This window comes from Triticum urartu, chromosome 7 (assembly GCF_003073215.2).
Source record: "Triticum urartu cultivar G1812 chromosome 7, Tu2.1, whole genome shotgun sequence".
NCBI classification, from domain to species: Eukaryota; Viridiplantae; Streptophyta; class Magnoliopsida; order Poales; family Poaceae; genus Triticum; species Triticum urartu.
Genome location: NC_053028.1, coordinates 299,054,310 through 299,067,170, shown reverse-complemented (window position 1 = coordinate 299,067,170; position 12,861 = coordinate 299,054,310). Strand labels below are relative to the sequence as shown.

The window sequence follows — 12,861 nt, the reverse complement described above, 5'->3', positions numbered from 1 at the left end:
TTTCAGTGTTCGGTCCGCGTATCAGATGGTCTTGCGGACTAAGATGAATCGAGAAGCGTGGTTACAGGAAGAGGGGGGTCCTCGTTCGAACAGGCTGACATCAACAAGTGGAGCATGATATGGCATATCCAGGTCCCATCCAAACTGAGGATGTTTGTCTGGCGCCTTGCTAGACATTCTATGCCATGCGGAGAGGTCCTAAAACATGGACACATGACAACAGAAGACACATGCCTGCTATGTGGGGGAAGAGACACATGGAAGCACGCATTGCTAAAATGTCCATTGGCTGCTGCTGTTTGGGCGCTTGCCCCGGAGGATCTCCTAGAACCAATGGTTGAGTGAACGGAGGATAAAGCCAAGGACTGGCTTTTTGAGTTACATGCAATATTACCTGCAGATCTGTTTCAAAGGCTTATTGTAACTCTTTGGGCATTCTGGAAAGCTCGACGGAAGGCTATTCACGAAGACATTTACCAGACGCCGCACTCCATCAACGGATTCATCAACAGCTACTTGGGTGATCTCCGGTTTATGAATCACGTGCACCAGAAACCAAGGGGTGTGGCAACAGGGAGGTCTACTCGTTGAGTAAAACCACGCGAAGGAGCCGCAAAGGTAAATGTCGATGCCGCTGTATCTCGACGGGGCTATGGTGCTGTTGGCGCCATATGCAGGGATCAAGAAGGGGCCTTCTTGGGAGCCTCGACTTTTTTTTCAAACATATCGCTGATCCACAAACCCTCGAGGCGCTGGCGATAAGGGAAGCATTGGCTCTCTCGGAGGACCTCCATCTTCGGAGGATCCATGTAGCATCGGACTGCAAGGGGGTGGTCGAGGACGTCAAGAAGGAAAATGCAGCGAGCTATGGAGCAATTATTCATGAAATAATAGATCGGTCTATGTCTTTCGATTTCTGTAATTTTAGTCATGAGTTTAGGAGCTCGAATGTCGAAGCTCACAATTTAGCGAAGCATGCTCTTAATCTCGGTGGTGGCCGCCATATTTGGTTAGGACATTCCGGGAATCTCTCGTTCGTCCCGGTAACTGTGGTGACGGATTAATAAAGAACTTCGCGAGGTTGTCTTAAAAAAATCCAAATGGACAGAATCCAGTCAAAATAGTTTTTTTTTAAGAAATTCTAGTCAAAACGAATGTCTGTTTGGGGTCGCGTGATAGAGTTGGCGTGACGCGATCCAAGAGCAGCATGCGGGGCAACCTTGGATAAATTGAGTGACTCACCGGGAGGTGACGTGGAATCCACCGCCTCCCCGCCTCCAAAACCCTATTGCGCGGAGCACAAAACCCACACAAGACACGCGCAAAAGGTAGGCGCCCTCACCTCCTCACCCACCCCAATCCCACCTCCCCTCCCGGACAGGGCCGCAACAAAAGCAGCCTCCAGCGCTGCATTCTTGTTTTGCCGCTGCGGTTTCGCTATCTCCCCACCGCTTCCCGGCCACCTCAGACACCGAGCCGCCCCTCCCCCCTTCCCCCCACCCCATATGGCGCTGCCTTCCCGCCCCGTAGCCGTCCTCGCATGGTGATGCCTCCTCGCTCGCCCCCTCCGGCCGCTCTGTCCCTGAGATGTGGCGCCTGATTTCGTTGGGTTTTGCAGGGGTTCGGGGGAAGACGGGCAGCTGGGCATGGGCCGGTGCGACGAGAAGGACTGGGCCCGCTGCATCGGCGCTCTGGATGCGTACGCCGTCTCCGCCGTCGTAGCCGGCAGCCGCAACTCCCTCGCCATATGCGACGACGGCAGCGTACGCTTCCATTGCCCCGCTTCCTTCTTGCACTCCTTTCCTTTCTATACAGTACAGTGTTTGTTTTGATGTGGTTTCTCGCTGGCGGCCGCCGTTTCTCTGCAGCTCTTCACTTGGGGGTGGAATCAGCGGGGAACGCTCGGGCACCCGCCGGAGACCAAGACAGAGAGCTCCCCGGCGCATGTCGACGCCCTCATCGGGGTCAAGATCGTGCAGGTGAGCGCATGATCACTCTTTTGAAATGCGATTCGCTTCTTTTGTAATGCGTGTGTCATTGGGTTTTGGTGCCAGGCAGCGATCGGCGGGTGGCATTGCCTCGCGGTGGACGACAAGGGCCGGGCTTACGCTTGGGGTAAGGGAACTCGGTTTCTTGGCTGGTTTTTTCTTTTCGGAATTGGTTGATTACATGACATGTGCGCCCATGTTCCAGGGGGCAACGAATATGGGCAGTGCGGGGAGGAGCCTGAGAGGAAGGAAGATGGCACAAGGGCACTCAGGAGGGACATCCCCATCCCACAGCGATGCGCTCTCAAGCTCAAAGTTCGGCAAGTGAGTGGAATGGAATCAGATTCCTATCATGTACTACTTGCACCAGTCCCAATGTTCTTGGGATTTTAGTCATTTTTATGCATGTTTTAAGGATTGTGACTAGCAATTTTTTGCATCTTACTGTCAACACCAGCATACTTGTTGCCAACTTGTGTTAGGCTGGGAGAACACATAGGATAACTTTTTGTTAGAACTGTTACAGTGTGTCATGTCCAAATGAAATACTGATGTTCTAGTAAAATGATGCTAGAACTTTTCAGTCCTGCACTCCTGCTTTCCATTCAACATCATTAACTTCTGGTTTACTGTTTTCTTTCATTGACTCTAGGTAGCTGCGGGGGGGACTCACTCAGTGGTTTTGACACAAGAAGGCCATGTCTGGACATGGGGACAACCGTGGCCTCCGGGTGATATGTATGGCGCCTGTGACTTCAACTGAAATCATCAATCATTTTTATATTTTTGGTGTGTTTGTCCTTGTATCATAGTATTGACGATGTTAGTCTTCTTTTCAGCAAAAAAATATCTACGCCAGTACGTGTGCAAGGGCTTGAACAAGTGAGCATGATTGCTGTAGGGGCATTCCATAATTTGGCACTGTCAGTAGACGGAATCTTGTGGGCATGGGGTAATAATGAATATGGCCAGCTGGGGATTGGAGATACCCAACCGAGATCACAACCGATCCGTGTTGAAGGGCTATCTAACCTCTCATTGGTGAGCCACACTGGATTGTTGCTTCTTATTTCTGACATCCTTTCTAAATCAAGTTGAACATTAATGAGGTGTATGAAGACATTACCTAACAAGCCTGGTTCAAGGCTTGGTTAGACTCTAGCTGAGCAAAAGAAAAAAAAAGTTGGTCCATTGGATCCCAGGTTAATTCATGTTGACCCGCAGTAAGTTAAGCATATAGCACCTCTGGTACTAATCGTTGAATTTCTGCCATTTTTGTGGAACTTACATTTGTTCGATGTTGCCTATGTAAATAATTTCATATTGATTATGGCCTACCAGGCTACCACTAGATGCTGATAAATCACAAATACTTTTGCACACATATTTTCCTTACCAGGCCTATGAATCCTAAAAGACCTGTTTCTGTTTCTTGTTTTATATTTTCCACATCTATTTGCAGGTTGACATTGCTGCTGGAGGTTGGCATTCAGCCGCATTAACTAAAGAAGGAGAGGTATTTCCTTTTTTCTTTCTTTCTGTAAACTGGTTTATCATCATATGATAAAATTTATTTACTCTAACCGAACCGCCGGTGCATAACGGAAGGATAAAGCATTCTGATAATGTCAAGAGAGATCGGGGTAGACCAAACTTCACATGGGTGGGTCCGTAAAGAGAGGCCTGAAAGACTGGAATAACACCAAAGAACCAGCCATGGACATGGGTGCGTGGAAGTTAGCTATCCACGTGTCGGAACCATGTTTTGAGTCTTATGGGTTTCAACTCTACCCTATGCCAATATGTTTGGGACTGAAAGGCTTTGTTGTTCTCTGACCGAACCGCCAGTTTTGACACAGTTCTATTTTATTTTATGTTGGTGAAAGACGACACGGCTATAGGGAGCAACAAACTGTTCTCGCGTACTAGTTCTTGCATAATAGGATTATTCATGAAGGGTGTTGTCCACTGTTGGCTGGTGTGTGTGTGTGTGTGTGTTACCTGGCCCATGTGGCCCATATACATTAGTATGTAAAGCAAGAGAGAAGAATGGAGAAGGTTGACTCTTGACTGATTCTAGATATTTCTTGAACGACAAGATTGTGTCAGAGCACAGGTGGGAGAAGATGTTGGGTCTGCAGGTCGCCCGTGGTGAATCAGCAGCATGGGGTGGAGCTCCGGGCGCCTAGGGTGTCAGCGCAGCGGGGAACAAGCTCCGGGAAAAGGCCAACAGGCCCAGGCGGAGTAGTTGTGCAGGAATGGAGCCGGCGGCCGGCAGTGTGCGAGAGTGGGTCTGCCGGAGGAGACGGCAGCACTTGGTCTTGGCAGTTGGCAGCGATGCTAGGTGAAAGGATCGAGAAGAGGTGTCTAGAGGGGGGTGAATAGACTCTTAGCAAGAAAAGTTGCACTTTTTAAATTCTTTAAGTTGAAGTGGGGTTATAGCACAAGTTCAAACATTCACAATACATATCAAGCAAGCATGACAAGAGTATATGAGCAGCGGAAAGTAAATCATGCAAGTTGCAAGAATGTAAAGGGATGGGATTGGAGTGTGCAAACGCAATTGGAGACACGGAGATTTTTGGCGTGGTTCCGATAGGTGGTGCTATCGTACATCCACGTTGATGGAGACTTCAATCCACGAAGGGTAACGGTTGCGCGAGTCCACGGAGGGCTCCACCCACGAAGGGTTCACGAAGAAGCAACCTTGTCTATCCCACCATGGCCATCGCCCACGAAGGACTTGCCTCACTAGGGTAGATCTTCACGAAGTAGGCGATCTCCTTGCCCGTACAAACTCCTTGGTTCAACTCCACAATCTTGACGGAGGCTCCCAAGTGACACCTAACCAATCTAGGAGACACCACTCTCCAGAAGTTAATAGATGGTGTGTTGATGATGAACTCCTTGCTCTTGTGCTTCAAATGATAGTCTCCCCAACACAGCTCTCTCTCATGGGATTGGATTTGGTAGAAAGATGATTTGAGTGGAAAGCAACTTGGGAAAGGCTAGAGATCAAGATTTATGTGGTTGGAATGGAATATCTTGACCTCAACACAAGTGTAGGTGGTTCTCTCTCAGAAAATGTATGTTGGAAGTGTAGGCATATTCTGATGGCTCTCTTTTCGAATGAAGAGTGGGTGGAGGGGTATATATAGCCTTCACACAAAATCTAACCGTTACACACAAATCACCAAACTCGGTGGGACCGAATTATAAAACTCGGTCAGATCGATTTGGTTCATAATGTGACCGTTAGGCATTTCGGTGGGACCGACATGATCAACTCGGTGGGACCGATGTGCTAGGGTTAGGGTAAAGCCTCATCTCGGTTGGACCGATTACACAAACTCGGTGGGACCGATTTTGGTAATAAGCTAAACAGAGAGTTGGCCAAGCAAACTCGGTGGGACCAATTTCATATTTCGGTGGGACCGAAATTAATGCAATAGGCAACAGAGAGTTTGCAAGCCCATCTCGGTGAGACTGAGATCCCTATCGGTGAGACCAAATTGATTAGGGTTTCTAGCAGTGGCTATGTCAAGAGAACTCGGTGGCGCCGGATAGAAAATTTCGGTGGGGCCGAGTTTGACTTTTGGTTTGGGACATATGTGGATATGAGAAAGTGGTTGAGGGCTGTGGAGCATATCACTAAGCACTTTGAGCAAGCAAGCCATTAAGCAACACCTCACCCTCTCTTAATAGTATTGGCTTTCCTATGGACTCAATATGATCTTGGATCACTAAAATGAAAAATGTAGAGTCCTGAGCTTTGAGCTTGAGCCAATCCTTTGTCCTTATCATCTCGAAAGGGTTCCACATCCTCTAGTCCATGCCACTCCATTGTTGAACTTATCTGAAGCATACTAGATGAAAGCATTAGTCCAACAAGAGATATGTTGACATTAATTACCAAAATCACCCAGGGAGCACTTGTCCTTTCACTAGGTCCTGGTGGTCGGATGGAAGCAAGAGTAGGAAGTACGGAGGTGGCGGCGGCTGAGAGGATGAAGCTGCAGCAATGCCGGTGGAGAAAGAGAAACCATCGAGAGTTGTGATTGGCACACTTCCATGTCGTATGAGTGAGGAAAGATTCAAGAAGTCAAACGAGGAAGAAACTTTGAGGGTGTATGCAAGAAGAAAACCTATGAGTGAAGAGATGGAGAAAGCCCAATGAGGAGTCAAATTTAGTGGCGTATGCAAGGATAAAATTGCAACATGAACAACAAATTCCAGTAGTTGGCGAGGTCCAATTGCAGGGGGAGCAACATCAGCGACATTAGATTCCAGTACTTGATGAAGTGGACTCATCTAAGAGTCAGTTGCGTGTCATAGATGATTGAATGAATGTGCCTATTGCCTTGAGGAAAGAACCATGAGCTGGGGCAGGAAATCCTCTTGGAAGGTACGGTTTTGAGCATGGTACTGAAAAGTGAAAACTATGCGTCATATGACTCACCGTCACCTAGGTATAGAGCCTTCATTGCCTCCTAACAATCGTCAGTAATCCCAACTGATTGGAAAGCAGCAGCGCAAGATCCTGAGTGGGATGAAGCGATGATGGAGATGCCAGCCCTTTAGAAGAATAATACATGGGAGCTTGTAGAGCTTCCAAAAGGGAAAAGGCAGGTAATTGCAAATGGGTCTACACCGCGAAGCAAGAGTCAAATGGTAAGATGGAGAGACATAAGGCCAGACTTGTTGCAAAGGGTTATAGCCAAACCTATGAAATTGACTATGATGAGACCATTGCACCTGTGGCAAAGAGGAGTACCCTGAAAACTTTGATATCACGTGCAGCAAATTTGGTTTTGGTACATCTCAAACTCATTGAAAGTTCCTTAGGTTGAGAAAGTCATTGTACGGGCTTAAGCAATCTCCATGGGCATGGTTTGATCAATTTCATTGTGCTATGTGTGGTATGCGATAGTTACAGCGCAACTCCGGCAGGCATATCACAGTTCTTGCAGTATATGCGGATGATATCATTGTTATAAGGGGTGATACTGTTGAGACGTCACAATTAAAGCAGACGTTAAGCAAAGAGTTTGAGATTAAGGACCTTGGCCAACAGAGGTATTTTCTAGGCAGTGGAAATTGCAACATCCTCAAAAGGGATAGTTCTCTTGCAGCCGAAGTATGTCTTGGACCTTCTTAGTGGTGCATGAATACTTGGGTGTCGAGCTGTTTCAACTCCTATCGAGCCAAATCATCAATCGTATGCACGATCTGGAAGTCCAATTGTAGGGAGAACTACAAATGGCTTGTAGTCTGGCTCATCTTTTTGTGCCACACGATACCTGACATCCTATGCAGTGAGTGTGGTCATCCGCTACATGCATGGCCCAAGAAGTCAGCACACTATATATTGCCCTATCTAAAAGGGAGTCATGGAAGAGGTCTATTGTTTAAGGCCAGTGGGCACTTAAATGTAGAGGGCTACTGTGATGCTGATTGGGCTAGTTGCATTGATGCCAGAAGGTCAACATTTGGCTTTTGTGTCTTTGTTGGAGTAAACCTGCGAGGAGGATGAAGCAGTCGGTGGTCTCCTGATCTACAACTGAAGCAGAATATAGAGCAATGTCTTTTTGTTTGTGCGAGATGCTGTGGATGAAAGGCCTCATATCAGAGTTAAGGCTACTAAAGAGAGGAGCATTGAAGCTCTGGTGTGATATGAGCATCTCTAGCAGACCCCACATTTTGCCGAACTGTAAACTGTACAGTTTGCACGGGGGCGTTTATGCAGGCTCAAAATCACCGCGGCAGAACAGAAACTGTATCCAAACCCGTAAAATTTTAAAAACTCGTTTTGCATGAGAAATTTAAGGAAAAGCTCGCCGGAGCTCGCTCGCATAGATAGTTCTTCACATAGTTAGTTCTTCTTCACATAAGTTCGTACACAGCATGCATACATATAAGTTCGCCGGAGCTAGACCGGGCCTACGCTACCGTATCACTACACAAAATTGAGCTCACCGGAGCTTGTGTAGTAGCTGCCCAGCAGCGGCGCTCAATCGGAGTCGGAGGAGTCGAGGTCGATGTAGAACTTCGCCTGCTCCGCCTTCTCATCAGTCACAGGTCAGCCTCCTTGGACGCGTGCGCCTGCGACGCGGCGACGCCCGTCTGGAGGAAGAGCCGCTTGTACTCGAGCTCGCGCCGGATGCGCTCTTCCATCTCCTCTTGCTCCCTCACCGACCGCTCGAGGACGACGCGCTCGAGGAGCTCCTCATGCCTCGGGGGGAGGTAGTCCTCGGGCCCGATGACGCCTCGGCGCGGCGGCGCATCGGGCTCTACGACACGAGGTGAGAGCTCCTCCTTCGGTTCCTTCTTCACCGGAATGAGCCGCGAGCTCGATGCGCCCGCGGATGAGCTCCCTGCGGACCAGGAGCCGGAGGTGGCGTGACGGCGGCGGGCGAGCTCGCGATCGAACTCGTTTAGCTCGCGGCGGTCGAACGCCGGCGGCGGCCGGCTACAAGGGTTGAGCCACCGACGCGCCCCTCGCTTGCGCGTGGCATCAGATCTGGCGTGGCGGCGGCGCTCCGCCTCATCCCTAGAGCTGTCCATGGCTTTCGCAGGCTTGCCGGCGGCGAGAAATCGAGCGGCGTGGTGGGGAATCGGGGGGAAACGCGGCTGATAGGGTTTCGACCCGCATCTGCCCCGCAAACCCGTAGTTATACTGCTTCAGGGGTAACGTTTGCGGGCTGCGGCAAAAATATTTACAGGCCGGACGAGTATACGGGCTCTGTTCTGGCCAGAAAATTGGGCCGAGCCCGTATACTCGCCGGAATTATGCAGGTTCGCGCGTTATGCGGGGTCTGCTAGACTTGCTCTAACAAGTCAGCAATCAACATTGCAAATTATCTAGTTCGGCATGACCGAACAAAGCATGTGTAGATCGTTTTTTTCATAAAAGAGAGGCTTGACGAGGGAACACTGAAGCTAATCCATGTTACTTCCTCGGAAAAATAGCTGATTGCATAATGAAGGGGTCAGGAACAAAAGAGTGTTTGTCAGCATGTGGATTATAGATATCTATCGTCCATCTTGAGGTGTGCGTGTGCGGCCCATATACACCAGGGGGAATATCAGGTGCTCCAGCGTCGTAGGTGATACAAGCTTCCGGGCCGTCGGATCTCAGATCCAATGACATCTGGGGGGCTACTACACTTGCACGCGATTCTCAGACTTTCGAAGGGCTTTTTTGAGAAATGTTCAAAGTCCCCTAGGAGCATTCGGATCTGAGATCCAATGGCTTCCGATAGCTCGTATCACCGGAGCATCTAAGGCACTGGAGCACCTGATCTCTCCCTATACACTAGTATGTATAGCAATAGAAGAATAGAGAAGGTTGATTGATTCCAGATAGTTCTTGACCGAGAACATTCATGTCATAACTTTTAATGGGCCTGAGAATCAATATAATCTGACAAGTTTGTTATTCCTTCTATTCATGATCAAAATATGTCCATAAGAAACTCCGGCAAAGATATAAAGCTAACTAGACTTGAGCTTTGAAGAAGTTGAGCTCATCTGTTGGCTCAATGTTGGCGGACATGCAAATAACTGACTGGCTCAATGTTGGCTGCTCAGTTAGGTCACACCTAGTTCGTTCCAAATTTTCTGCATAAATAGTAGGGCGGACATGCAAATGTGTATGGATGCAGGAAGCTATTAGTTGTGACCACTGGAATAATGATGAGAAGAGAAGCACAATGCAACTGTCATTTGGTGTGGTACTGCCATCAGAGCAAGAAGGCTAAGAAATAACAGCGAATTGACATAGTGAATATATCAGTTGAAAACTAAATTTAGGAAGCATGTATTTACTATTCTGAAGTTTTGTTCAATGGGCAATTGCGAATCTTCTAGGTTTGAAACAAATGTATTTTGGTAATTGCTATGCATAAATTAGAAGAAATGAGTCCGGTTCCAAATTCGTGATTGTTAAACTGATGAAGGAAAATGTATTTTGAACTCTTAGTTGGAACTAACCATTTTCCATATGTTTACTGCTCGAACACGAGCTTGAATATGCTTTGGCACAATCATCTGTTTGGCGGTCTCTGCAGGTATATGCTTGGGGAAGAGGAGAACATGGGAGGCTCGGCTTTGGGGATGACAAGAGCAGTCACATGGTGCCGCTAAAGGTTCAGCTTCTAGCTGGAGAGGATATTGTTCAGGTAGTTTAACATGGGCCTGAAATGTTGTATTGAATTTCTTGATTGTCTGTCGCCTATAAGCGTCTGACTGAGGTTTGTTTCCAAGTTCAGCACCTGAGTTCACTCTTCTAAATGCTTGCAGGTATCATGTGGAGGGACCCATTCGGTTGTGCTAACCAGTGATGGCCGAATATTCTCTGTAAGTAGAAAATTTGGAGTTGCTTACATGCACTACTTGTAAATATGTTTTTGGATATGTCAGCTAGAATAAGCAACTTTTGGAGGTGTTAGCTATGCAGATAAAATAAATTAAACATAGTTTTAAAGCTATTTTGGGTTTACCAGAACTAGGACAGACAAAATATGGTATAAGCATTGTTATTAGTTGATATTGTTTCACTGACCATTGTAACCAGTCGAAATGGGTACCTCTATTATAGGCATCGCAAGAAGATAATGCATTGCAGCTCTCAGGTGCCACACACCCATATATGAGTATAGCATTAAAAAAATATATCAGAGAATTTCAAAAAATTCTGAAATTTTGGGATATCAAACCTGGGTGCTCGTTGTACACCCGTATTCCGTTTCGTGGGGAATGGGTGCCCGTGGTAGTATCCGGGGAATGGGTGCCCGTGGTAGTATCCGTGGCAAAGGAAATACGGTCCGACATATGATCCATCCAATTTTTTCCCCTATATATAGGAATTTTTTGACTTTTTTACCGAGATTACCATGGGCGTCCATTCCCCACGAAACTGAATATGGGTGTACAATGTGCACGCAAGTTTGATATTCCAAAATTTCAGAATTTTTTGAAATTTCCTGATATATTTTTTAATGCTATGAGAGCCACAAATCCTCCTCGTACGAAGCAACTATCTGCACTAGTAATATGAATTGCTTGAGGAATTTTCATATTCTCAGGGTCATAGATATGCTTTGGAAACATCATGATTCATGTGATATCCAGAGGCCGGGGTAATCCTCCTTTTCGGAAAAAGTTGTATGATTATCACCCGTGTCACAAGTTAGTACTGCTTAGGTTAGGTACTACTCCCTCCTTAAACTAATATAAGAGCGTTTGTAATCTAAACACTCTTATATTAGTTTACGGAGCGAGTAAAGAGCAAAACGTGTATGCTTTTAAAATTATTTTCTTTACCATGTTTGTTAGAAACCGAACTGTTTTCTTTAGCTTTGAAAGGTCATATTGCTGACAATGCCAATAATGTTTGCTGATAAGCCCTTCTCTTGTAGGAACATTTGAATAGTACTCCCTCCTTTCCGGTTTATAGGGTTTATCTTAAAATTTTAGTTTTTTCATCTTATAAGGCTCAATTTGGTTGTTCCTCATCACATGTTCAGATCCAAGGTGCATTAAATCATTGCATGCAGGTATTAAGAGAAAATTGACCAATGCATTGGTAAACATATTTTTCTAAAGAAAACAAGAGCATTAATTGGTGCTTTTGCAAACTACAAAAAGTATTTCACCACTTATCATCTACCTTGGTTGGTGAGATTTTTACATTGAGCCCTATAAACCGGAAAGGAGTGAGTACATAACTGTCTGTAACCAGTGGATTTCTTTATTAATGAGCTTTATTTATGCTCATCCTTTTTCCCTTTCTTTGTTTGCAGTATGGGAGGGGCGATCATGGCCGTCTAGGCGACGGTAGGAAGGTGACTACGGGTCACCCAATGGAAGTGCCCATAAACTTGCCGCCACCAAAGACCAGCACCAGCTCCGAAGGGCTATGGCAAGCGAACTACGTTGCCTGTGGCGGACGACACACACTCGCCATCGTGACATGGACCGATGTGTAACAAGGCATGATCACTTGAGTGTATGAATTGAAATTGTGGTAACAGTAATGGAGAATAAGAACTAGAAGTTGTGCACTTCAGGCTTCAATTGAATGTTCCGATTAACAAATTTTGTGCCGACTTTCCAATGTTGTTTTCTCCTTTGCATGTCACCGCAGCTATCTTGAGTCGGTTCAAATTGCAAAGATTCTATAATGGTAAATGTTATCTAGCTATTGGATCCGCCCACACAATACACATGTAACACGGATTAAGTATGTGAACCCAATATTGTGTTTACAACAATTAAGTATCATAAGTACTAGTGGGTAATCCGGACTCCATGAGAACATTTATGTATCCCTATTGCAGCTCTAATTCTCGCCTTCACACACTTGCAATATTTCCAACCCCATTCCGATAAACCTCAATAAAGGGCAAAAGACCATTTCCTCATCTCTTCGTGGAATCGATACTCTTATTCAGCTATCACTAAACCATGTGCAATTCCAGTACATCGGCCATATGCGAGAGCAACAGGCAGCGGCATCGCCCATATGTGAGGGAGTAGGAGTGGCACCCATCACGGGCACCATCTCTTGTTCCACCTTTGCAAGGACGCTGCGAGTGTGAGCTGAGGTGGGAGACATGATGCTAGGAGGGGGGAGATGTCACTGGGGGAGACATCAAGGGCATAGATGGGGTGGAGTTGCGCCTATGATGCAGAGATGATGGAGATCGAGCGTCGCTAAGCACCTGTTGGACAATGCGGCGGTGAGCTCATAGTCCACGCAAAGTTGCAAGGTGGCCATCGATGGCATCTACTGCTAGTCATCATGGCCGCGAACAGCGGTCCACTAGACGTCGAGGACGACAAAAACAAAGGTTAAGCGGCATGTGACTCT

The 12,861-nt window shown here is 46.8% G+C and overlaps 1 protein-coding gene across 1 annotated transcript; it reads left to right on the top strand.

Moving 5' to 3' along the window:
• The first annotated feature begins 1,338 nt into the window (after window positions 1–1,338).
• LOC125519664 (ultraviolet-B receptor UVR8-like) lies at window positions 1,339–12,105 on the top strand. The gene is made up of 11 exons (XM_048684394.1): window positions 1,339–1,543; window positions 1,619–1,763; window positions 1,869–1,979; window positions 2,055–2,115; window positions 2,194–2,312; window positions 2,641–2,726; window positions 2,828–3,029; window positions 3,451–3,504; window positions 10,058–10,168; window positions 10,290–10,346; window positions 11,792–12,105. Exons 1-11 carry the CDS (start codon window positions 1,506–1,508, stop codon window positions 11,975–11,977), a joined length of 1,170 nt encoding a protein of 389 aa, XP_048540351.1. The 5' UTR covers window positions 1,339–1,505; the 3' UTR covers window positions 11,978–12,105.
• The last annotated feature ends 756 nt before the right edge of the window (window positions 12,106–12,861 follow it).